Below are 27,867 nucleotides of genomic sequence, written 5' to 3'. Positions count from 1 at the left end.
ATGGTAAAAAAGATGGAGGCAGCCCCCTATGGGAGAGGCCGAGGTTATGCTCCCGGGAGGGGCGTCAAAAGGGCTGGGGAGCCTTAGGTACAGCCGGTGGCTGAGGTTTTTGCTGAGACTTCTGGGGAGGTTGTCTCTTCGCAGGCTGTCTCGCAGCAGGCGTTTGTCTGGGCATGTAACGCCGCTGGTAAATCAGGGGTGGCCTGGAAGGTCGAGACTGTTGAGGTTTGGGTTTGGGCCGCAGGATGGATTGAAAAGATTTTTCATGATCCGACAGCTTCTTGGTAACAGTTTCGATAGACTCATCGAACAGGTCAGCTCCAGCACATGGTACGTTGGCGAGTCTGTCCTGTAGGTTGGGATCCATATCGATTGTACGGAGCCATGCCAGGCGACGCATAGCTACCGCGCTTGCGGCGGCGCGTGCTGAGAGTTCGAATGCATCGAAGGAGGATTGCATCAGCTGGAGGCGTAATTGGGAGAGGGAGGCTACCACTTCCTCGAACTCGAATCGAGCTTGGTTGTCTATGAACGGAGTGAACTTGCGGAGTACCGGCAAGAAGAACTCCAGATAGGAAGAGAAAAAGAAATTGTAGTTTAGCACCCGTGACGCCATCATGGAGTTTTGGTAGAATTTTCTACCAAATTTGTCCATCGTTCTCCCCTCTCGGCCCGGCGGTACAGAGGCGTAGACCTGGGAGGGATGAGAGCGTTTAAGGGAGGACTCGACCAGTAGGGATTGGTGGGAGAGTTGAGGGCCCTCGAACCCTTTATGGTGCACGATGCGGTATCGAGCATCGAGTTTGCTGGGGATTGCCGGTATGGAATACGGTGTTTCGAAGCACTGCATGAAGGTCTGGTCCAGTAATTTATGCAAGGGGAGCCGAAGCGACTCCGTTGGAGGGTTAGGTAAATGCATGGTGTCCAGATACTCTTTGGAGTATCGGGAGCCCGTGTCAAGGGTCACATCCAGATCATCCGCCATTTGTCGGAGGAATGATGAGAAGGACAATTGTTCCGCCAGCGTCGGTCTGTGGGACGGGCTGGAGGAGGTGGAGGCCTCCAGGTCCATGGACATCGGGGAGTGGCAAGGAGAATCGGGCACCGATGTCTCCTCGTACTCCGGGCCCCCCGGCGGGGACACCTCTGATGAGGAGTATCCCCTACGCTGCAGTTTTTTCTGCGGTGACACCTCCGAATGGCGTGAGGAGTGCCAGGATGAGTGTCTCGATCGGTGCCCGTCTCGGTGGCGGGACGGGGATCGGGATCGTCTGTGCATCGCATGGTCTCCCGAGGCCCCCAAGTGGATAGGGCTGGAAGCGGTGGATCGCAACTGGGTTTGCGATGCGGGTTCTTGCGATGCTACCCAAGTCTGGTAAGGAGTACGGAAGAACTCTTCCTGACTATGCCCAGGGCTTCGAGTATCGATCGGAGGTCTGGTCCCATGTTGGCGCGGAGGCGTAATGGGTTCTAATGGCGGCATATCGGTAAGCGAGGCTTGCCGCGTGGGCATCGCCGCCCTCCCCCGTTCGTCCTCGTCGGTTGTCGAGGTCGAACGGTGTGGGGGAGGGGGAGGGGGCGGACCGCCCCTTTGGACCGGTACCGGGAGGTCACCCTGTATGGCAGCGATGAGCCCGGGTCCGATGGTCTGCATGAGCTCAACGAATTGAGCTTCCAGCACGGACCGTAGCGAAGCCGATAAGGAGGGATCCGCACCGAAAGGGGGTCCTCCTGCACGGACATCGCGCTCCTTCGAGGCCGAGTGCTTCTGCTTAGTAGCTTTCGGCACTTTGATGACCATTGGTGGCACTGTGGAAGGAAGAGGTACCTGAACCGAGGAGACCGGGGCAGGCACCGACGTCGAGCTCGTGGATGGTGTCGGGGTGAGCGATGCCGGTTTCACCACACTCGATGCAGGAGGGGTCGATGCCGGTTTCGCCCGAACCGGGGAGGTATCAGATGAAGTGGAGGCTGAGGGATCCTTAGCTGCGTCCATCTTGAACATCGATTCCCACAATAGGCAACGCCGCTTGAATGAGCGTGCCGTAAGGGTAGAGCAAGGCCTGCACGATTTCGGGATGTGGTCAGGGCCCAAACACTGCAAACAGCGCCAGTGAGGGTCCGTGAGTGAAATCGCGCGTTGGCACTTGCTGCACTTTTTAAACCCGGTGATTGGCCGGGACATAGGCCGGAAAATCTCCGCCGCGAGGTCGAAGCCGGTGGGCCTGAGCCACGTGGCCGGCCCGTTCGACCCGCCGGAGGAAATAATCTTCTTTTTTTTTTTTTTTTTTTTACTGAAAAAGAAAAGTACTGTTAACTGTAATTAAAAGAAAGCGAAAAACGCGGACAAGGAAGGCAAATTTAACTGAATTCAGCTAGCGCATGATGAAGTTGAACTTCTCAGCTCCGCGGAAAAGAAAGAACTGAGGAGACACGCCCGGATCTCCGGGTAGGAAGGCACCGGCGCATGCGCGGTGCGGGCATCTAGAAACTTTAAGTTTCTACAAGCAACACGTGCTTGTGAGACGTCCGTACCGGGGCTCTGTCTGATGACATCACCCACTAGTGAGAATACCTGCCTGCTTGTCCTGGGATAATATTTTGTTCAGCGTCGGACATTTTGCTTCCCAGGAGATTTTTTTTTACACTGCATCTATCTGAATGATGACATTGTAGCAGGTTTTAAATTAATTCTCTGAGCAAAACATTTCTAATTATGAATGAAGTTAGAATGGAGTTGGCAGAGCCGCATCGGTGCAGGGAGAAAATGTACACTTTGGGCTCCTTTTACTAAGGTACGCTAGCGTTTATAGCGCACCCAGGAAATTACCACGCGCTATGCTTCTAGAACTAACGCAAGCTCAATGCTGGCGTTAAAGTCTAGCACGCACGGCAATGTAGCGTGTGCTATTCCACACATTAAAGTCCTAATGTGGCTTAGTAAAAGAAGCCCTTTGTAAGCAGAAATGTATTTAATTGTGCCAACACATGCAAATAGGCTCACCCACTCTGTCAGCCATGGAGAAAAGGACACAATTTGCCACAGTTTGGAAAGGTTCCAGGTAGAGAACGACACGCAACTCAATTTCCCCGTCCCGTCCCCGTGAGTTTTATCGCTGTCCCTGTCCCTGCCCGATTCCTGTAAGCTCTGCCTTAACTGCACAAACCTCGAACACTTATGATTTTAAAGTGTTTGAGGCTTGTGCAGATGAGGACAGAGCTTAGGCATTGGTGGAATGAGGCATTATGACATCACAATCTGAGCTCTAGAATGTTGCTGCTTATGATTTTAAAGTGTTTGAGGCTTGTGCAGATGAGGACAGAGCTTAGGCATTGGTGGAATGAGGCATTATGACATCACAATCTGAGCTCTAGAATGTTGCTGCTTATGATTTTAAAGTGTTTGAGGCTTGTGCAGATGAGGACGGAGCAGGAATGGGGCAGGGACAGCAATAAAACTCACGGGGACAGGACAGGGAAATTGAGTTCCTGCAGGGAAGGGGAAAAATTTGTCCCGTGTCATTCTCTAGTTCCAGGTCTGTGACCCAGGCTGACCTAGCACAAAATCTTTTGTTTGAGAAGGAACCTATGGGGAATAGATTTAGAATTTCCAATAAAAGATATCACATTTTGTAAGTGACATTACATCATTTTTTTTTTTTTTTTTTTTAAAGGACCTTCCGGCGTGATGCTCATGCTAAAACATGAGTTCCAAGGCTATGTTTGTAGGCAAAGAGAAATGAGTGATTTCTAAATAAATAGATGATCCTGCTGCTCATGGGGGTAAGAAGTGCCGAAGAGAATGCGTAAACAAGGTAGCAATATCAAAGTTGCTCAAACCGCTTGCTATGATTTTCAGATCATGTGTATACATGGGGTAGTATACTCACATCACTGCGCTGATTGGTCATTTTCTTGGCAAGTTCCACATCCAAGGGGTGGGCTATTGGTGTGAATTTGGACTTTTGTTCATCGTGTCCTTTTTTGTACACAATCTGTAAAAACCAAAATCAGCATTTATGCCTACTTCCTTTACAAAGGAGAACCATAAGCCTTCTCTTCGGTTTTATCTAATTCCGCTTTGCTCTTCAGGCCTTAAAACAAGTGATTATTCCCTAAACAAAGCGAGATCATATTGAACAACAAATTCTGATTTACCCAGAGCAAATATATTCAACAACAAAAAGAAGAACACATGTTGGGCTAAATTTGTAGATGGCATCCCAAAAAGCACCATTTTATGAACCTGGCTTAAAGTTAGGCACGGTTTATAGAATAGCGTTTATGCCTGGGAAATGCACTACCCCCCTCTTTTACAAAGTTGCGCTAAGCTTTTTAGTGCATGCTAAATATTAGCACGCGCTAATCACGCACTAAACACTAATGCGCGCATGTTGTTCTATGGATGCATTAGCGGTTAGCGCAAGCGTAGATTTAGCATGCGCTAAATCCACTCTAAAACGCTTGGCGCGCCTTTGTAAAAGAGGGCCTAAATTTAGGCATGACCATTTGCAATAATGAAAATGTGGTGCCTAAATTTTGGCGTGGAGGCCCTAATTCCTGATTTGTGCCTTCCTGTATATTGAGTTGTTGCTTTTCTGTCTCCTAGGCTTACCTTCACTGCTGAAGCTGCTCTCTCTTGCTCTCTCCTGCTCTCCTGCTCCTGTGACCCAACAAAATTTAATCTCCACTACCCCAAGGTGCCTGCGCTGAAGCAGCACAACCAAGAAGCAGGTCGTGCTTCTTGGGCATTCCTTGGGCTCTCCTTGGTCTTCTTCTGATCCTGGTATTTCTCTAATTCTTAGTCTTCTGTTTGCCTTTTTTGCTTATTGCCACTCCTGTCTCTTAATGGTCTCCATGCTTTACTCCTCACTTTCAGAAGACTTCTCCTGTTCCATCCCTGTTATTTTGCAATCATGTTCCTTTCACTACGCCTGTTACCATCCTACCTTTAGACACCTCACTTCCCCCCAGCTGTTGCACTGAACTCTTATTCCCCACCAAGCCCTCTACAGGTTAGTCCAGTGGCCTCAAACTCACGGCCCACAGGCTGCATGTGGCCCGCCAAGTACTATTTTGAGGCCTTCGGTACGTGACCATTGTTCTGGAATGTTGCCCGCCTCACTGCTGTAACCACCATTCTAGGATTCAAGGGCAAGTTGGATGCACACCTTCTTGCAAATCACATTGAGGGATACGGGTAAAAAAGGTCTTCATCAGGGAACACCTAGCTTAGCCTCCGCGTGTGCGGGTTGCCGGACTAGATGGACCTAATGTCTGATCCGGTGAAGGCATTTCTTATGTTCTCACACAAGTGCTTTCCTGCGTCTGTACACGATTGTGAGGTGGAGTGGAGAGGACAATCACGTACAGACAATCGTGTCAAAAATGGTCTTTGAACCTTATTATTGCATATAGAGATATTAAATGATTTTTGTACAGGAAAAAGGTTAACTGTTGTACAAAAATATCATCCTAGCATTTGGTACTTTCGTAACTGACACTAGGTCTTTTCTCTCAGCGCATTGCTACTTACATCACTAAGAGCCTTTTGGGCTTTTGCCACCCTCCTGAGCTCTGGACTGTCACTGTAAGGGTAAAATAAAGCCTTGTCTTCTTCCCAGTCTGCCGTATACAGTTTCTAAAAGGGAAAAATTAATGCGTTGAAAAATAGTGGGAAACTAATTACCATCTGTAGTCTCCATTATGGAAATTCTGAACTGCTTTGTTGTACTGGGTATGTAAAGCAGTATCAGAAAGCTTCGATAAACATTTTAAACAAAACTATATACATTCACTGTCACTATCCAGACGCCTAGACGTGTCAATCATGTTAGGCATCACTAACACAATCGTACCTACACTGTAGATGTCTCTAATGTAGGCTAGGGTTTACTTTGCCAACATTGAGGTGTCTAATGTTGGCACCCAACTTTTTTTTTTAAAAATGCCTCTGATCCATCCCTAATCATGTGACATGGTGTTAGGCCCACATTTACACCACGTTGGTGCTACTACTAGCACTTGCATGTGTATATGTACACATACCCATGACAGTGCCAGCAGGTTGTCTAAGCACGATTCTGGAAATACCCACGTACCTTCCTCGTATTTGCAAATTGAGAGTACACATGGGCAGGACATGGTGGGGCTCCCATCTTCAGATATAACTTAGAGCAGTGGTTCCCAACCCTGTCCTGGAGGACCACTAGGCCAGCCCTAATGAATATGCATGAGAGAGATTTGCATATAATGGAAGTGACAGGCATGCAAATCTGCTTCATGCATATTCATTAGGGCTAGCCTGAAAACCCGATTGGCCTGGTGGTCCTCCAGGACAGGGTTGGGAACCACTGACTTAGAGAATGATGGCAATTACATACACCCCAGCCACATTTAGATGCCTGCGTTTTGCACTAGCTCTACGGCTGCTATAACTGTGGGGCCTAAATGTTAGGCATACCAGTAACAGCTTACGCTAGTATTCTCGGGGCGCTCGCACCCTTCCTGTTCTCCACCCCCTTCCTGTTCTCCACCCCCCTGCCATGAATGCGCACACGCCCCCTGCCCTTCCCTCTCCCCCCGGTACCTTTTTTTATCTTTGGCGCGAGCAGCCACAAAGTAGCTGCTCGCTTCGGCACTCTCTGACATCACTTGCAGGACCTGTGCCTAGGAAGTGACATCAGAGAGCACTGAAGATGACGCGAGCAGCTACTTTGTGGCTGCTCGCGCAAAAGATTTTAAAAAGGTACCGCGGGAGAGGGAAGGGGAGGAGGGTGCGCGTGCATGCGCACAGCAGCGGGACGGTGAGCAGGAGGGGTGCAAGTACCAGATAAAAAGGTACCGGGGGGAGGGAAGGGAAGGAGGGCGCGCGTGTATGCGCGCAGCAGCGGGACGGAGAGCAGGAGGGGTGCAAATGCCAGATAAAAAGGCACCGGGGGGAGGGAAAGTGCAGAAGTGGCAGGTGGGGGGCGGGAAGAGGGCAGGGAAGGGGCACCTCTGCCCTGGACACTGCTCATCCCCGCTATGCCACTGCGTATTCTGTAATGGAATCTGGGTGTCCAGGGTCCATTATATAGTACTCCCCTGATATTCGCGGAGGTTCCATTCCAGCAATCCGCCCCCCCCCCCCCCCCCCCCCCGAATTTTGAAAAACCTCAAATACAGTTTTTCACCTGTCAAGAGGCAGGAGAGGACAGCTGGAGCGCCGACGAGTGAAGAAAATCACTCTCGGTATGCTCTGACCGCCTCTTCCTGTTACTAAAGTAAGGCTTCGCCAATCAGGAGCTGCGTGTCAAAGCCCGACTTTAGTACAGGAAGAGGCGGTCGGAGAATACTGCGAATTAGTGAGTCTGCGAACCACAAATTCATGGGGGGAACACTGTACAGTGGAATAGAGATGAGGGAAGCCACCGCTTTCCCTGGGATATATAGCATGGAATGTTGCTACTGTTTGGGTTTTTGCCAGGTAATTGTGATCTGGATACTAGATGGTCTGATGCAGATGGTCTGATGTAGTATGGCTATTCTTATGTTCTTAATAGGCTTCTACTGAGTAGCCTCAGGGAGCTTAAATGGAAGCAACCAGATGCAGAATCCCCCTCCCCCTAAATAGCATCACTGTAAATCTGGTTCTAGTACTTTTTATCACTGTACACCCAGTACTGCTCTATTGCTCTTACCTTGCTGACATTTGAAGTATTTTTAATAGCTTGCACAAGTTCTGGTGCATCAGGGGGTAAGAGGTACTTATCTTTAGTGTCTTCCCAATTCTGCTTATATAAGACCTAACAGAAAGAGAAATATATAAGACTAGACTCGATTCTTTGCAATTTGGAGGAAAGGCATAAGCAACGCAGAGAAAGCAAATTCTTGGGGGGACAGAATGCTCTAGAACAAGAGATCACATGAGTTCAGAGTTGGGGGAGGGGGGTTATCTTTTTGTTCTGTCAGCTCTTGACTGTTTAGCATGGCTTTCAGTAACCAATTCTAGGGTTTATTTTTGTTACTTGAAGTTTTGGGGCTTCGGGTTAATAAAAGATGATTGTTATTCTTTTAAGATTGAAGAACCCAATATTCAGCTGGCAGTGATCAGCATTTTGTTGACCGCCGCAGGCTTTAAACCTGGAAATTCAATGCCAGGCCATGTCCGGACATCAGCATTGAATGTCTGGGTTTGTGGAGCCGGCTATTACGTAGCCAGTTAAATGCGATATTCAGGACTATGCGGCACTGCACAAAAGATAGGCTTGACTTTTATGCGGTCCTATTTATGCAGTTAACCTGGCCAGCTACTTAACCAGCTAGGTGCTGACTCCACCCCTGAAACGCCTCCAAAATAGCTGGTTTTGAGTTTATTGCTAACCAGGTATTTTCCGTGGCGCTAACTGGCTAAGGAAGACATTCTAGAAATGGTGCTTTAAACTTACCGGCATCTAAGTTAATTAACACATGCCATTTAAAATGGCAAAAAAAAAAAAATCCCCACAACGTTAAAGGATCTACTGGTGCCTAAATAAAAGACACCGTAATCATGCCTACTTGGACGCTTTATGGCGTCTGACACTGCAATAGGCATGGCCAATGCTGGAAGTCGTTTTAGGTTTGCCTCTGGCGTCTTTCCTGCTACTGCTTTCAATATTAGGCGTGTCCCCTTGTTTGGCCTTTCTCGAAGCTGTGTCCCCAGTTTGCCATAAAGCAGAAAAATAGCCACTATGACAGTACTCACACTGGCAGGTATTACAGATGACCAGAGCACAAGAGGCTAGGCACAGTGTGCGTTCAGGTCTTTTTATTTTACCGACCTGGTATCTCCTTTCTCTCTCAGCTCAATCAAGCCAAAGCTGGGGATTCGGAAGTTACAAGCCTTCATTAATAAATAATTATCTTCCTGTTTTCACAGGGCCCCACTCTCGTTATTTCTAATAAAGATACTGCAGGGTTTTTTTTTTCTAGAATTCTATGCCACGGGCTTTAAAAACAGCCACCATCTCTCCTCTCTTCCTCCCACAACAAACAAACCTAATCCCTGCCAACTTAAGGCACAGAAAGACTCAGTTTAAGAATTTAACCAAGGACCCCCCCCCTCCTTCATGGATATGCATAGCACTTGTCACTAAGGCACTGGACTGATCCAATATGGTTATTCTCACTTGCATTTTTCTTGTTTTGTTTAGTCCAGGTTGCCTTTTTTCCAAAATATCTTCTGAGTGTGTTATTTGCAGTAGAATCTTTCCCACCCTCTTTGAGAACTCTGAATGAGTTGAAACAATATATTTCTCCTGACTTGCTTAGGTTTTGGAATCTTTTCAAGGAGTAAAGCCGATGAGATATTAGTTAAAAGCTTCTGAAGCTAAAAAAATTATACTGTGTTTTTTTTGAGTGTCTTACTGATTCTATTTAGACAAGGTCTAACACTGGGTCTATTGTTTATACCCCTCAGCAGATATGTCTCAAACTCTTACCTTGCTGACTTGCTGTGATACTTTTTTAGCATGTTCTATGTCCCTCGCAGTTCCATCAACATGACACAAAGTCTTAGCATTGTCACCTTCCATTCGATATTTAACCTATATCAATACACAACACCAAAAATAGTTCACTTTGAATTTCAATGTGTTACTTCTAAATCTCCAATATGTTGATATCTAAAATTCTCTAGAAAACTCCTAGTTTGCAACCTGAATTCTCAGCCATCTCTGATCCAAACATGTGGTTAAATAGTCATGAGATAAGAAAAAAAACCATCATAAGTAGAGATTTTAAGATAGTTTAGGTGTTATATCTAGAATATGGCCCTGAGTGAATAGACTGTATCCAGGGCTGAAGCGCTGATGATGAGTGCATGACTCAGAGGTTCAAAGCTCTGTTAATTCAACCACTTTCGTGTCTGTTACCATGCATCCAGTATATGGTGTCACAGTAGGTTGAGGGTTCTCCACCAATAGAGATAATACAAGTAAAACAGAGATTTTCTTTTCAGGGTATGAGGGGTCTGAAGGATATCACTGACCTCACTGAGTTGCTGTTGAACTTTCTTGATTCTGCGAAGTTCTGGGGTATCAGCTGTAAGAGCTGGTGACTGTCCTTTGTTTTTCTCATAATTTTCTTTGTACTTCAGCTGAAAAATAATTTTTTTAATGATTTAATTAATTCAATACATTCCACAGATGCCATCCCAGTGCAATGTATAGGACAAGGGTCTCCAAAGTCCCTCCTCGAGGGCCGAATCCAGTCAGGTTTTCGGGATTTCCCCAATGAATATGCATTGAAAGTAGTACATGCACATAGATCTTATGCATATTCATTGGGGAAATCCCGAAAACCTGACTGGATTCGGCCCTCGAGGAGGGACTTTGGAGACCCCTGGTATAGGACCTATGTTCAGATTCCCAGGTCAGCTTTTCTGATCTCTGGACTGACCTCTATTGTGCAATAGTACCGTAGGCCTTTATTCCCAACTACCTGATGTTTTGTTCTTGCATATTTTCCTCTCAACTCACTTCACCTCACCAATCATGGACCTTGACTAACAGGCAGAAACCATGGTTCCCTCCAAAACCCAGTTTATATAAACACTATTTCTGGTCACTAGATGTCACCATTAAGCGATCTCAGATTTCCTCCTCTCAGAGCTGCAAGACCTGACTCTATGGGATCCTCAATTCCAATCTTTGTCAATATGAAGAATTGAACTCAGGTCTTCTATATGACAAATGCCATTAAGCTACCAGGCTGGCCCTATTTGTAGTTAATTATAGCAAACTAAACCAATAAAATTCAACTCTCTCCTCATGAATCAAAGAACCAGGTTGAAATTATACTGATTTCATGCATAGGCATTATGCATAATCTGAAAACTAGACCTGTGTGGTGTTCTAGAGAAATGGTTTGAGAATCAATGAAATACATTAAAATAAATAATTTATTTGGAATTTAGCTGCCACCTTTCATAGTAACTCATGGGAAGTTACCATCAAAATGCTTATTTTACTTAATTTTCTTCTTACCTTGCATTGTAACTATTCACTTTCACACTGGAAGGATGATGATTAAAAAAAATTATCTCTGGGAGATGGTTTGCAGGTGCTAAATGTTTGAAGCTCACAAGAACTTACAGGAAACATATGGAAGGACTCTGCCCTGTTTTATCACAGGGGGTAAAGGGATGGGACGTGTATACCACTTTTTCTGTGTGGTTTACACAGTCAAAGCAGTTCTTTAGGGGCAGCAAACAGCAGCTGCGGTCAGAGCAAAACAACATGCCCTGACAGTCACACAAACAGGAAAGAACCATCAGTACAAAAGTTAGCCCTCATTTTTATAGGATTTTTTTTGTGTAATGATCTCAATTGAAGTTTAATTGTCAAAATCTTGGGGAGGCGAGGGGGTGTTTTAGCCTAGGGGGCCTGAAAGTTAGTTGGCACTGGCTATTAGTAAGCAGCATACAAATTACTTTATGCAATATTTACTTCACTTCTGAACCACAAGTATATACGCATACAGCCACAGAGTGGCACTGTTACACCATGAAAGTCAAAGAAAATGCCAAGGGCTAGATTCACAAAGCAAATCGATCATGTACCAATCGGTTTGCGACCAGATTTCCCTCCGGCCCGATTCACTAACCTCTCCTGCGATCCACTTCGAATCCGTGCATGCAAATGAAGAGAAACTTATGCAAAGTAGACAGGGATGCGATTCACCAACCAAATTTTTAAAACCGACTGGGCTGGCCGATCACCCCAAAGGCGACTGCTGGGGACCAGTCGAAAACATCTTTCCAACTCTCCAGCTCCATAGAAGCCCTGCTCTCTGCACACCCTGCTTTCTGCTGCCCCGGATCTCTCCTGCCTGCTCTGCCCGGATCTCTCCTGCCTGCCGCCCTGAATCTCTCTTGCCCTTCCCCGCACTGTGAACCTGTGGTATTAACCCATGGGTTTAAAGCGGGTTAAAACCACGGACTCGCTGGGCTAAAAAAGTAAACCAAAAAAAAAAGTTGTGGCTTGGACAGGTCTAGATGCATGCGCAGACCATCTACAAATGGTCTGCGCATGCGTCAGGATCGCACACCAGCGATCCGTGCCGGCAGATGGGGGCATTCCTCCGATCACCCCATCTGCATATTAGAGTTTCAAGAATCCATCGGACCTGCCCGGATCGGGCACGGGTCGGTCCCGATCGGGCAGGTTGGTGAATCTAGCCCCAAATGTTTGAGCATGCAGTGATTTTATACCAACAAAAACACCTCTTCAGAACAAGAAGCTGTACACTCCTAATTAGTGGTCAACACATACTGAACATAAAGGGTGAAATCATGTAGCTGTGAAAACAGGTTTAGCGACGATCGCTGACTTTAGAGTATCCCCCAGTTAGTGCATCAATCGCTTGGCTATTTTGTATGGGGTTTTAGCTCATTTGCATGGCCGGATCGAAAAATGGGCGATCGAGGGGAAAACCACACGGTGGGCCGTTTTGTGCATCAGGCCGGTATCAGCAGTCGTCGCTAAAGCTGTGAAAACAGGTTTAGTGACGATCGCTGACTTTAGTGCATCGCCCAGCTAACCCCAGTACAAATGAAGATCACATTGATCAGTAACAAGACGTGAATGCTGCAGATATAGCTTCAGTTTCTCCTGTAGATGTTCTCACTAACTGTGAGAACATGAAACAACATCCTCCATGTGACTGTCTTACCTGACTGAAGAGGTCTTGCATCTTGTGGCTGTGTGCTAGGTATGGAGTCATGAATTTTGAGCTGTCCACTTTTTTTCGGATTAATCTTTTTCTAGTTGGCTCCGCTGTTGATACCTTTGATGGCACCTCTGTGGGCGCCGTTGATGGCTCAACCGTTTCAGATCGTTCTGAAACATACTTATGTGTCTGGGAACACCAAAAAAATAGTTACATTCAGATCTAGTGAGAACCTTTCAGTATCTCTGCATCTGTGATATATCTACTGGACACACTTACAAATAAGAACTAATTTCCCACCAGAGACAGAACATTAGATTAATATTTCAACCAGATAGCCAATCCTGCTCAGCATGCTGTTGCTGGGTCTTTTACTTATATTCAGCATTCAGGATATTTTTGTTGCTATCTCAATTATTTTGTACTTCAAGTAATTTGCTGATTTCTAAATAATGATTGCACATATGAGGGAAGCCTAGAGCATATTTCACTACAAAATAAAAAAAAAAAAAAAATATATATATATATATATATATGCTTTATCAAGAAAAAATTAACACTGGGTTCTACCATGGCCCGGAGTGCTAAATGTTCTGGTGCTGCTCTGACGCTCATAGAATTCATATGAGCATTGGAGCATTTAGCACTCTGGGCCATGTTAGAAACCTCTACCGTGGCTTAATAAAAGGAGCCCTTGGTTGGAATTGCTGAAGAACAAACAAATTCATTCATCGAAGCCCATTAAGTTCTTGCAGTGGGACCCAGACTTAGGACAATTACTAACACTGGATTCTATTCCCTAGACCAGTGTTTTTCAACCTTTTTACACCTATGGACCGGTAGAAATAAAATAATTATTCTGTGGACCGGCATCGGTCCGTGGACCGGTGGTTAAAGAACATTGGCCTAAGTCATGGGCCAGACCCCGCCCGATTCTACCCAATCTCTATCCCAGACCCTGCCCCTATAATAGTACTAATTGTAACACTATTTTTTCCATTCATTTTTCACAGATACACAATATACTCTTATTAACAACACATAATGGTTAACCACAAAATTAAACTACACAAAGCACACTGACAACAGATGTAAACTCTCAAAATTTACATAATTCAATCACTAAATTCAAAAATAAAATCATTCTCCCCTATCTTAGTTGTCTCCCTACCTCCATGCTATGCCTTACCTTTTGGCCTGCTCCGCCTGGCACTTTCACTTGCCAAATAAGATTACTACACCCACCTGACTGACTTGGCTCCAACCCTCACTGCCTTTTGCCACAATGAACTCCTTACACAAGGTCCCCCCACCTCCATCCCCTCTGTCACTCTCCCCCCAGACTATGGCTGAATACTTCTACGACAAGGTTTACAAAATTAACCTTGAATTCTCAACCAAAACACCTCCCCCATCTCACTCTACACTAGAAATACTAATTTTTCCATTGTAGCTCCAACTTTATGGAACACCATGCCATCTCAACTCCGCCACGAAAACTCACTCGACAAATTCAAGTCTAAACTAAAAATGTTCTTATGCCAAGACGTACACCATAGCATCTAAATATTTCCTTTTCCAAAAGCATAGCAGTATATTAAACGAACCGCTTTTAAGAAGTGATCCCCTTTCCTGGTGTTTTATTCCGTCCTCCCTCTTCCTCTTAATTAATTTGTTTTAATGATGTAATTATTAACTTTCCTCCCTCTTCACCCTCAAACTCATGTTCGTATTCATAATCTGTCTATTTAATGTTCACATTTTCTCCCCCTACCCCCCTTCTAAAATTTATTTTAACATTTTTTAGCTTTGTAAACCGGCCAGGTGCATGTCGATGGTAGGTATATTAAAATTTAATTAAATTTGAAATTTGAAACTCTACTAACACCCCCTCATCCTTTGTCACCTTAGTCTTCCTTTCCAGAAATTACTGAGGAAAACACTGCACATTTTCTTTCCTCCTCCAAACTCACTACATGATCCTCTGATCCAATCCCACCCATCTATGTAGCACTATATCTCCAATTGTCATCCCTTCTATCTGCTATATCCTCAGCCTATCATTCTCCACTGCAACTGTGCCCAATGCCTTCAAACATGCCATTGTTACATCACTCCTCAAAAAAACCTCGCTGGACCCTACCTGACCTTCCAACTATTGTTCTATCTCCCTCCTCCACTTTTTATCCAAGCTACTTGAATGTGCTGTTCACCGCCATTGTCATGATTTTCTTTCTTCTCGAACTATCCTTGACCTGCATCAATTGGGCTTTCACCCTCGTCATTCTACAGAAACTGACTTTATGAAAGTGTCCAATGGCACCATTATAAGATGGGTTTGGGGCAGATGAGATAAGGCTAAAAAATTAACTGATATCCAGATAAATTGCATACAATATTTATTTTAGGCCCGCTAAGAAACATAAAGATCCTTTAAAAAATGAAGACCGTTCAAGGCCAAGAAGACTCAAAGAGCAATGGAGATAGCAAGATATCCACACAGCCACAATGGAAACAAAGGATTCATCTTAGGGAATGCATGGTAACCACTCTTGAAAGGAAGTTTAGCAGAAATAGGACTGGCATGGAAGACAAATGTCTTTCCCCTTACCACACCCACTCCTCCAGCATTTTAGGAAAGAAACCAACAGAATTTCTCTCCTTCCAGAGATAGAAATTATTTGAATGAATGTTCTTGCCTCATTTCCCCACAAAATTTAAACTTGTGACTAACAAACTTTCCTGCCTCAATTTTCCCAACAAAACTGGAATTTGTGTCCAACAAACTATCATGCTTCAATTTCCTGCCCAAGAGTTTAAACTGTACAATCTTTTCTCTACCCAGAACCAAAATTGCTCCAATGAAAACCGCTAACCCCAGCCAATCAGTTTTGAGGACCCATTATATAAGGGCAACTTTGTAGACATTACACCATCCTGTAGAAAGCCATAGCGGGAAGGCTGAAGTGTCAATTTCATTAACCTGAACACTGCTCAATCCAGACAGATACAATGATCATAGACTGATGATACTGGTGCAGTTAGCATATTATGGGAGCCACTCTATAACTGGGAACTTCCAATTATGTGCCTAGAAAGGAAAGTAGGTGCCTACTTTCCTTTATAAGATACTAGCATAACCAACTATAAGCACGTCTAACATGTAGGAGCTTGCACTTATGCCAGCCATATAGTTAGTTCAAGTGTGAGTGCCCACATGTGGCAGATACACACATAGGACTAGATTCTATTAATGGCACCTAAAAAGTCAGTCTTGAAAAAATAATACTTAGCATTATTTTATTAACAGCACTCAAAGTTAGGCACTATTTATAGAATAGCACTTGGCACTGGAATCTGCACCAGCTGAAAGGTGGTGTAAATCCAACACCTAAATTAGGTGCAGATCTTACTTATTCTATAACTATGCATGTAAATTGCAGCAACGCACCTGATCTTCCCATAACCCTCCCAAGACCACGCCCCCTTTTTAGAACCATGCATAAAATTTACGCATGGAATCTGCATCAAAATATATGCATGTAAATTTTAATTAATTTCAATTAGAACCAATAATTGCTTGCCAAGATCCCAATTGTGCTAATTGGCTCATTATTCAATAAAATTGGGCACACACCCAAATTTTCACACCCATTTTAGCACCTTTTATAGAATTAGATTTCAAATGTATAGTATTCTGTAAGATACACACATAAGTGGGATCTATGGCCCTACATACGCCCCCTTGTAAATATGTGCTAGGTAAGGAAAGTGGTTATTAGGAGAATGGCACTTAGGCACCATAAATGCTAGCATTCTAAACATATATGTCCATAATACACCCATAAATGTGAGCATCTGAGTTCTAGAATTGCCTAATATAGCTATATTTATCACCACTACCTATTTCTATAGCAGCATTGAGAATATCTATTGATTTAAGTGACAGTTCTGGCACTTATATTAACACAGTATTGTGCCAGCTGAATATTGGTTCTAATACGCACCATTAGAGAATGCAACAAAAAAGAAAAAAAGAACAATATCCTATAGAAATCAAGAAACAAAAATCTAATCTAATATTTGTGTGTCACGCACACCTAAACAAGCTCTAGGCTCTAGGTATATGTAGGGTAAACAAGATGACTACTTTCCTGAAATACATATTTCCTGGAGAACAGTCATCTTGTTTACCCTACTTTTTCTTGTTTCTCAAATATAGAATGCACCATTTGTCAGTTAGTCTATAAAATGCCACCAGCATTTTCTCATTTTAAAATATATCTGATTTTATTATCTATACAGACTACACAAGTCCTACCATCACTCCACTTTGTAGAAAGTATATCTTATTCATACAACGTGCAACCAAGCAGTACCTACAACTATTTCTCTAAGATTTCCTAATATAATTTTGATATTTACTTTATGCTTAGCGTGATAAAATAACCCTGGAAACACAGCTTGATTTACAATTGTGCCTTTTCTGTAGCGCTAGATTTGTACCATTCCAACTGAATGAAATATTGGAAAGAGACTATATATAATGGGTCAAAAATGTTCGCCTCTCTCTCCAAAATAACTCTCTGAAAACATAGGGTCCTTTTACGAAGGCGTGTTAGCGGGTTTAACGCACGCACTAACCTCCACGCTAGCCGAAAAACTACTGCCTGCTCAAGAGGAGGCGGTAGCGGCTAGCATGGCCGGCAGTTTAGCGCGTGTTATTACACGCGTTAAACCGCTAACGCGCCTTCGTAAAAGGAGCCCATAATGGAATGGGTTGGCAAACACACATTGTTTGAAAATGGGTCAGATTGAACAGTGGGGTCCAGAGAAACAAAGTCTCACAAAAATGGCCCAGCGTATTTCTATGGGAAAGACAATTCCAGTAGCTACAGTACAGAAATAGTGATATATTGAAGCATAGTGCTTAGGGTATTGCTCCTTTCAAAATACCTCTCTTCTCTCTTCTACCATTCTGTTCAAAGACACGCTTAGGTGGCAGTTCTATAAGTGGGTACTCCTTGTAGATGTCTGATATTTATTTATTTATTGGGATTTATTAACTGTTTTTATGAAGAGATTCACCCAAGACAGTGTACAGCAAATACAGTTCAACATAAAACGTACAATTTTGATACTAGCATAACAATAATGAAACAACCAAATATAAACATAAATACAATGACTGGGGTAAAATCAAAATCAGCAGATTGAAACTTAATAATAGGGCTACCATGAAACAGTTTAAAAAATAATGCACGGGGTAAGCTGATTCTATAACATGTGTGTCTAAATTTCATAGCGTGCCACTCAAAAATAGGCGTGGGCATGGGAGGGGATGGGCGAGTCAGGGGCATTTCCAGAAATACCACCATTTGGGCATGAGGATTTACACCAGATTACAGCAGGCTTGGAGTCCACACTAAGCGCTATTCTATAAGGGTTGTATAACACTAAGCAACCTATATAGAATTGGTACTTCGTAAAGATCGTAATAGTGCCTAACTTCGGGTGCTATTTAGTATCTGACCCTATAGCTCTTATGTGCTTCCTTACAAACATAAATGCTTATTTTTGCTGCATATATGTGCTCAAAGAAGTGCCTAAATTCAAATGCCTATGGAATTGCCCTCATAGAGCTTGCAAAAATAGATGTGCACAGAAATATATACATACTCATATATATACAGACGTAATGCATATATACATACTCATACATATATACATACTCATACATATACATATGTACTCATATATATACATATAGATATATATACATATGCATATATACATATGTACTCATGCATATACATATACATATGCATATATACATATGTACTCATGCATATACATATACATATGCATATATACATATATACTCATACTCATACATATACAGACATAATGCATATATACATACTCATACATATACATATGTACTCATATATATACATATAGATATGTATACATATGCATATATACATATGTACATATACATATGTACTCATGCATATACATATACATATGCAAGTATACATGTATACTCATACTCATACATATACAGACGTAATGCAGATAAATACATACACTGAGGCAGAGGCAACACAGATACAAAATTCAGACATGCACACATCCACATGGGGAGGAAAGAATTCCATGAGACTTGCCCTACATGCTTTCCCCCACTTGTTTTTTCCTAGTGGCACTTACCACTGTTGGTCCACCATGCTGAGTGACGGTCTTTTCCATGTAGTACTACAAACAAAAGGATAAACTATCACTTCACCAGAAAACAACAATCAATATCATTATGCCCTATCCTTCCATTTTTTTCAGCTTTTACATTAATTCATAGAATGTATATCTTTGAATGTCATTAATGTTAACAGAAAATCAAACAAACATGGCGTTACTAGGCAGTCAATTTCAGGATTGCAATCGCCACATTCATAAACCATCTCTATACGTTAAACAGTTGTGGTGGGACTGTAGACATGTCAAAAGGTTCTATTGATCTGAAATGTACTGTATGAACTGTTGCAGAAAATCAAACTAGAAACCGAATCCTTATTCATTAAGAAATGTCGGGCTTCCTTTCACACACACACACACACATAAAAGATATGCAGAATCTTCTAATGGTATACACAATGGCACTCATGTCTAAATTTAGTAAAATACCATCTACAATTTACTAAAGATTAGCACTTGTTATCTGCTAAAAGACCCATTTTATTAAGACTCCCTTAGTCTAGTTTATGAAGGAATTCTTTTATTTATTTTTTTTTTTAATTCTTTATTTTCATTTTATAGTATTGACACAATATTAGTCAAAACAAAGAAAATAATACAACTCCAGTTCAAACTTTAAAATGAGACCATAATCAATAAAGAAGATATACATTAGAAATACAAAAACAAAGCAAAAGTTTTCCTTTCTCATATGGCAAAAACATTAGACCCAAATATAAATTTTACTGGTTTGTATCATTAGATCTCAATTAAGAGGGGAGAAAGCTTTACAATGGCTGAAATCTTTATCAAATAATACAAAGAAAATAAAAGATGGTAGCGAGGAAGAACAAAAACCTTGTACTTGAGCTAGGTTGAGACTGAAATTCTCTCAAGAATTTTAAATTTGCTCTTTAGCAGAAATAAATTTTGTCAGCTGCTGAGGTTCAAAGAAAATAAATCTATTCCCTTGATAGGTCATTACACATTTACAGGGGAATCTGAGTACAAACGTCGCACCTAACTGCAGAACCCTTGGTCTCAAAATGAGAAATTGTTTTCTTCTCTTTTGGGTCATTCGTGACACGTCTGGATACATTCTCACTATTTTAGTCATGAATGGTACATCTTTAAACTTAAAAAACATTTTAAGCATCCATTCCCTGTCAGCATCAATAGCAAATTGTACAAGTAGCGTAGCAGTTGCCGGTATCTCTTCACCTGACCTCTCCAGGAAATTTGTCAAATCCAAACTATCAGCAGACAAATTCTGCTGGTTTGGTTTTTGAGCAGATACTCTGATAGGTAAATAATATATTTTAGTGAAAGGCGGATAGGAGGTTTCGGGAACTTTCAAAACTTCTTTCAAATACTTTTTAAATGTATCCTGCGCTGAGATAAGTGGTAATTTTGGAAAGTTAATAATCCGAAGATTACTTCTAGTCATATTTTCCAACATTTCCACCTTAAAATTAAGGTTTCCATCTCTTACCCAGACCGAAGCCTGGGACTCCACTGTTTTTATTCTAGTTTCATGTCCATCCACTTTATTTTCAACGCTGGATATCCTATTTTTCATTTCCAAATTTTCAGACACAACAGAGGTATAACGTGTGGTAAGTTGCTGCATTTGGGTTCCCAAAGAGATTTGCAAGCTAGATATTGCTTCCCAGATTGTCTCCATATTGAAAACCTTGGGTCTCTGCATTGGTATCAGTTCAACACCCAGATCCTCTGATGAAAAAGTACCTGGAACTTGAGCAGGTGATGAAGTCAGTGTCAGGAAATCCTGAGGCAATTTCTGTTCCAACTCCTCCGAATGCTCTGATAGTCGATTTGGCTTCACCACTCCTCCTACTGGGCCGACTCCCGATCTCAGCAGGTCTGGAGAGTGAACACCCCGGGGCATTTTCTCCACCGTCGACTGGTCAAAAGCCCCCGAACAACTTGGAGGACTTTGCTCTTCCATCGACTGGTCAAACGCCCCCGGGCGACTCGGAGGACTCCGCTCTTCCGGGGTTAGTGACGTTGCCTCGAGGGAGAGCTGTAACGCTTCAGCCAGCATGTCTCTCCCAGCCGAGAAATCCTCCGGCTGTGTTGACGTCTCTCGCTGAAGAAAAGCGTCCATCGGGCCCGAAGCTGCTGGCGAAGATTCATCGGGAAAAACCCGAAGTTTAGATTTTCGTTTCACCATTTCAAAGGTAAGAGCAGCCCGGGAACATCCGTGGCGTCTAACTCCAGCTACCTGCGGCCATCTTCCTTAAGCCACTCCCTTATGAAGGAATTCTTAACCCAGTCTTTAATACTCCAATGAATATGCATGAGAAAAATTTGCAAGCACTATGTCCATTGTATGCAAAATAGTTGCATGCATATTCATTGTGGGTATCCTGAAAACCTGACTGGTGGAGTATTTTCCAAGGATTAAGTTAATTTATTTTATTTATTTACAGCACTTGATATACAACAGATTACAGCTCTATGAATTATAACTGACTCAAGTTTCATGCAGTGTGGCCACAGGAAAAATAAGGTTCATTTTCAAGTTTCAAGTTTATTTAATTTCTTTGATTAATTCGCATAATCCAAATCCAATGCGATTTACATAAATTCAAAATTAAGTAAAATAATAAAACCCGACAAACATAAGATTCACTACTAATACAGTAATACATGTAAGGAGGGAGGCGGTTGACAGCAATTGACATAAATACAATTCTAAAAAAATAAAAGTGAAAATAAAACAAGGGAAAGGTCCAAAGACACAGAAGGTTGGGGAACAGGTACCCGCTTAATTCTATTAGATCGTCTTCCTAGAACTATTATAGGTTAGAACAAATCTATTGGAAAGCGTCCTTGAATAGCCAGCTCTTTAGGAGACTTTTAAACTTGCTCAGTGATTTTTCTTCTCTTATATTAATTGGAAGTGAATTCCAGATTTGAGGGGCTGTGGCAGAAAAGATCATATCTCTCCTAGAATATATAAATTTTAAGGAAGGAACTACTATTAGAGCTTTATCTTCACAAAGACACTGAGCACCAGAGAGCCAGTAAATTGATTAAGATTAGTGAGCTCCTGGAGAGAAAACTTCAAATATCGCAAAAACATTTATGAGCTGAAATGAAATTTTCAAACAATTTTTCCACAGATTATTTCTAAGAAACAAAAGCGCTATTCCCATTTTTAAATAGAAACCTGAAGTGTAAAACAAAATTGATATTTACAAATTCAGTTAGAAAGGCTTGAGTTTAGAAAATATTTACCTGATCAATATGAACCCATAAAATTGATGCCGGTTCTTTTATTTACAAAATTTTTGCAGAGTTTAATTATAACGAGGGGCAGTTTTCAAATCAACCACCACCGCTGTACGATGGGCCTCTGAAAAGTTCTCAGCCCAACCAACAAAGTTGGGGCAGTCTCCATTGAAGGCTATACACTTAGACCAGTGATTTTCCACTTTTTCATTCCATCATGCCCAGCAGTCCGCTCACGCGGCGGCCCTCTGGTCTAAGACCAGCACCCTAACTGAGACTAGCCCTACCAGCGCACATTCTTGTTCAGCAGAAACTTGTCTAACTTTGTCTTGAATCCTTGGAGGGTGTTTTTCCCTATAACAGCCTCTGGAAGAGCGTTCCAGCTTTCTACCACTCTCTGGGTGAAGAAGAACTTCCTAACGTTTGTACGGAATATATCCCCTTTCAACTTAGAGAGTGCCCTCTTGTTCTCCCTACCTTGGAGAGGGTGGTAAAAACGTGTACACTGTCGATCCCCATGCAAACCATTACCTACATATAGGGTGAGTAATTTTCAGGTGGTCAATTTACCCAAGTAAAGGGGTTTTGAAAATTACCTTCTCAAAGAAAGCCATCTATTTACTGATGCATGCTAATACTATTAATGCAATAAAATCACATGTATTAATCAGGGTCAACACTAGAGGGTGGTAACTAGGACAATTATGCTGAACCCCTATGCAACAGGGGACCCCAGCCTAGGCCTGCCTCATGCTGAAGAAGGCATTGCCTTAAGGTGGACTTTGGTGATCCCTCCTTAGTTTCTGTCCTGATCACTTTCATGTCTAAACTAAACTAAACGTATTATATTATGCTCTGTCACATTAAAGACTACTGCATATATCCCTGGGGATATACCACAGCTACCTATGTGCTAGCAGTGGGTCTGGCTATCTATTTCAGTAAGTCTCTTCTCATTGGTGAGTGTGTCTGACTCAGTTTCCACCCATGACTCCTGATATTCAATAGGACAATGTCATTCGGTCATCCCTAGCTGTAGTCAGTCACATTCCATTTCAGTCAGCGACTTCCACACTGATTTACTCATGCTGTCAGTATAAATGGTATCTCATAGGAAACATCTGCAGCATTTAGAATATATGCTTGCCAGACAGGTTTCCTTAATCCTAACTAGGTCCAATATTTGTGATTTCATGTGAATTATTAAAAATGAAAATGGTGCTACCCATACAGACCCTGTTCTAATTTTTGAAAATATGAAATATTCTTCTTGTGCTTTGAGACTAAACTAAATTAAAACTGCAAAAAATTAAACAAAGGAATTCTTATGAAATCAGAAGGCGGGTTTTTCCAGATTATAGCAAGCTTTTACAACGTCTCTCTAATGATGTCATTTACACAGATTTTGATGTAAAAAAAGCTGTCCTGGTGGTTTGTTTTTTTAATTAAATTTTGGGCTGGAACACCACAATAGGGGGTTCTTTGGCTCCAGTTCATTAGATCACAAATCTGTCTGACTATTTGGCTACATGAATGGCTATATGTTTGCTGAATATTAATTTTAAATAGCTTGAAACCCAGAGCATTGTGGCCCAAGAACCAAGTACTTCATTAATGATGACCTCTGAATACTTTATCAAAATGAGTTCAATGAACTTTGACCTCTAGTTACTAAGCTGTGACAGCATGTCTGTGTGCAATAAAAAACATATGCTAAAATGTGTTATCACAGATAAAATAAATTTTGGACCATCACAGGTATGCAAATGAGCTGCATCCCATACAAATGCATGCAAAACAGATTATTGGCATGCATAGGAGTAGCACAGCATGAAAAAACACCCTTGTTCACTGTATTTACTCTTGAAAAGTTATCTATACATTAAGATGGTCTTAACTCACCCCTCCCCACCCCACCCCCATGGAACACTGGCAATATAACAACCATGGCAATACTCCCAGGGCCACCAGTTGAAGGGGATGCAAATTCTTAAAATGGCCACCTCACTCAATACTAGGAAAAAATGTCTCTTGGACTGAGCAGTCATAATCCCCCCCCCCCTCCCTCACCTCTTCTAGACTATAATATGGAAAGTTTTGTCCCCTTTTTCAATCCTGGCCTGAACTCCTTGTCAAAACATCCCCCTACCCACTGACATCCTTCCAACTCATCCTATTTGTAAGGAGCAAGAGGTTATCAGGGGTCACCTGGAACATACTTATATACCACCCTTTGCAATACTGTCAAGGCAGGTTTTTTTGAGTGTTTTTTTACATTCAGGTACTCTAGGTATTTTTCCGTATCTGTCCTGGTGGGCTCACAATCTACCTAGGACACCTGGGGCAACGGAGAATTGAGTGACTTGCCCAGGGTCACAGGGAGATTGAATCTGCCACCTCAGGGTGCTGAGGCAGTGGTTCTTCTAACCACTAAGTCCCTCCTCCTCCGATGGTATCTCTGGTGCAGAAACAACTGAGGTTTGCTCAGTCCCCCCAACACATTGCCATGAATAAGGGGAACTAGAAAGTCCTGTAGAAATTTTTTAAAGGTAAGAACAGGGCTACAAGGTTAGAATCCGAAAACGGGGGCATGTATCACCAGGAGCATTTTTTTCTAGTTATATATTTTAAATGGTGGCTCCAAGGTAGAGAGCCTCTATCATACATTGCTACAGCCAGAAACATGCTGTTTCTTCAGTGGCAATGCACATTAAAAAAAATTCCACGTGGTTTGTTAAACCGCAGTACTCCGGTACCACCGCTTAATGAATCCTACGGTATTTTACTTGTGATGAAATAGCACAGTATCACACCATTATAATCACAACCTAGCAAGCAAAGGCATTTGTGTGACATCTGAGAATACATTTTGCAAAAGTTCTGCCTAGGCGACTGAGTAAAATGGCAGCCATGGTGTAAGATACACCATTTTATGTTTAGCATAAGCTGAGCTACTATACTATCTTTTCCTTAACTCAGTGGCTTCTATATTTTATTTGCATGTCTAAAAGTTTATCATTTTCTGCATGAAATTGTTTAGGTCATGAGCTTGCTTCTGTGTAAACCAAAATTAACCCTCCCCCCCCTTTTATGACATCACATTAGGGTTTTTTTATCGCTGGCTGCGGCAGTAAAAGCTCCGACGCTCATAGGAATTCTATATGCATTGGAGCTTTTACCGCCGCGGTCTACGACAAGAAACCCTAACCGGGTGGGGGGGGGGGGAAGGGTAAGGTTGCATTTATCCCTCACACGTTCCCTCTAAGAATAAACATGTAGAGTGATGTTTGACTAATTTTAAAAAATCATTAAGCCAACTAAATATTTTAGTTTTAGTGAAAAGCAATGTAGAAATATTAAGCCATAGCAGTTGATATAAAATATTTGGATAAATGAAATGAATTTGGGTCCATACAGAGATGAGTGCAGGGTGCATATGCCAATCATCTTGCATCTGCTGACTTCATGAATACCCAAGTACAGGGCTCAGCCTTTCGGGAGCATTTAGGCTCCTGCTTGAGCAACAGCAAGCGGATGGGATTTCCATCTGCTCATTCCTTTGTGTGCATACTCTGTTTAAAATAAAATGGTAGCATTTCATTGAGCAGGAAAACAGCTAATACTGGAATGCCATTCTGACTATGTCACATGCGAAGACCCCCGTTTGCCCTTCGCAATAGTGAACTTTCAAAAGTAACCTCCTACACTCAATTCAAAATTAATGAACAATGGAACAGTATGCAAAGTCACTCATTAAATTTAGAATTACCCCCCAAAACTGTGTTCTACACATTGGTTTTTCCAATGCAGATAATTATCCCTCCCCCCCCCCTTGTTTTACAGAAACGTAGTGCAGTTTTTAGCGCCGGCCGTGGCAGTAACAGCTCCGACGCTCATAGGAATTCTAGAGCTGTTACTGCCACCGCCGGCGCTAAAAACCACGCTAGTTTTGTAAAAGGGTGGGCTGTATCTCAAGAAGGTCTTGCTATACTTTTTGACCAATCTAACTAGCCTAATTTCATGGGAAATTTTGCTATGAATTTTATTTACGTAAATAGCACATTTTCATGCAAATGAGGCCATGGACCCATAGTAGATCCTGAGAATTAGTGAGGAATAGTTGCTTTAGGTAGAATGACATGCCATTAAGTGGAGGCAGCTTACCTCCACTTCCTCCTCATATTCTTCATCATCCGCCATCTTGTATATCACTACCTACAAACTGATCACAAAATGAAATGGCTTATAATTTAATACTACCAATATTAGCTGAAAGATATGGAAACAATTGTGACTGTCATCTTACATTAAATAATGAGCATGCAACATAAGATTTTACTGATATAGTAAAACAAAACGTTCTCTCTTTTAATTCAGGTCCTTCGAGCACTGATGTACCAATGCAGTGTATCCATGCCTTCATAGAGAACAGATTGAAAGAAATGAATCCTGAAAAGATGCCACTTGTTTTCTCAGTCCGAAAAAACAGTATTTTAGTATCACTCTGATTTATTATCATCTATCAAAGTGCCCTTCTTTGTATTTTTGGGTGAAAACAAAAATACTTTTTGTATACAATTAAAACAGTATACTACATAAAATGCACAGTTAAGAAAGAATTAAAAAAAAAAAAAGAAAGAAAGAAAGAAAGAGACACCTTAGGGAATGTGGTTAATTTCAATGTGCACACATTGGGCTTGAACTGATGATCCAGCGAACCTCTTTTTAGTTTCCGATGCCTTTTTCAAACCTGAAAAATATTAAAATCCACAGGAGTCTGGTTCCAGTGCTGAGCAAGAGTGTCTTTCAGTACAAGTGGCTGTAATGGAATGATTAATTTAGGCCTGCCGGAGCGCCCTGGATTTACATTAGAGCAGGAGATGCTACCAGGGTTAGATGAAGGCTTGGAACAGCTGTTTTCTCAGCCAAAGATATCTGGGATGTAAGTTAACACCACCAAGCGATTGGCTGGTTTTGTTTAGCTAGCTAAACTGCAATTCCATCTGAGGCAAATGGAGCTCACTAATGCAGGTTAAATATAGGAACATGTTTAATACTGTCTTTTTTCTTAGTACCAGCATATAGACAAAAGGAGAAAAATCACATGAAAATAGACTTGAAGAAACTCTTAATGTCAACTAAAAGGATTAATCTAAAGTTCTGATGTGCAGCACTGGTGATTTTCAAGGTCCAAGCCAGACACTTACAAAAAAGGGTCATTTAATAATGGGAACCATCTATCAGTACCCGAGCCCTACCTCTAGACCATTTCTCTTGTATCTTTCCTTCACTAGTTGCATACCCTGGGCTAGGTAAGTATTTTATAAGGTAGAGATCAAGCATCCAATCCAAAAGAGTGGAAGAATGCAAATAAAATCTTCTTACCGGTAGCGTTTAAATAAAATTCATTAGCAGCAAAGCCTCTCCAAGTCTTCCCTCCTGAGAAACGCTGGGCAAGAGCAAACCAAATGCATCAGCTCCTGAATTATCATGTGGTAATAACAGCCAATCAGAGAGCGCCTTGCTCATGTTTCAGAAGCTAAATATACCTAGTGAGCCTTTTGAAGACCACCTGTTCAATACGTCCACAGAGGAAGAGGGGCTTGCAATTCATACTTCAGACGCCCCAAATGAAAACACAGCATGGTTTTGACAAAAATGTATTAAGCAAACATGAAAAAT

At 42.2% G+C, this 27,867-nt stretch overlaps 1 protein-coding gene across 23 annotated transcripts in view; it reads right to left on the bottom strand.

Annotated features, from left to right (window-relative positions):
- The window catches only part of NEB (nebulin), a 419,697-nt gene extending 392,034 nt beyond the window's left edge, over positions 1-27,663 (bottom strand). For 22 of the 23 annotated variants that reach the window (XM_033944892.1, XM_033944897.1, XM_033944903.1 and 19 more), the window contains exons 1-9: positions 27,571-27,663; positions 26,350-26,407; positions 18,907-18,951; positions 12,697-12,882; positions 10,013-10,120; positions 9,465-9,569; positions 7,683-7,787; positions 5,537-5,641; positions 3,891-3,995 (exon numbers count right to left, since the gene is read on the bottom strand). In XM_033944892.1, the coding sequence (XP_033800783.1) occupies positions 3,891-3,995; positions 5,537-5,641; positions 7,683-7,787; positions 9,465-9,569; positions 10,013-10,120; positions 12,697-12,882; positions 18,907-18,951; positions 26,350-26,385 (795 nt within the window). In that variant the 5' untranslated portion in view covers positions 26,386-26,407; positions 27,571-27,663. Of the gene's footprint in view, positions 1-3,890; positions 3,996-5,536; positions 5,642-7,682; positions 7,788-9,464; positions 9,570-10,012; positions 10,121-12,696; positions 12,883-18,906; positions 18,952-26,349; positions 26,408-26,842; positions 26,936-27,570 lie in introns of all 23 variants that reach the window. The other variant, XM_033944893.1, reaches the window with a different exon arrangement.
- Between the last annotated feature and the right edge of the window lie 204 nt (positions 27,664-27,867).

The sequence above is a fragment of the Geotrypetes seraphini genome, chromosome 5 (assembly GCF_902459505.1).
Source record: "Geotrypetes seraphini chromosome 5, aGeoSer1.1, whole genome shotgun sequence".
NCBI lineage: Eukaryota > Metazoa > Chordata > Amphibia > Gymnophiona > Dermophiidae > Geotrypetes > Geotrypetes seraphini.
Note: the sequence above shows the minus strand (reverse complement) of the source record. Positions and strands in the feature narration are given on the sequence as shown.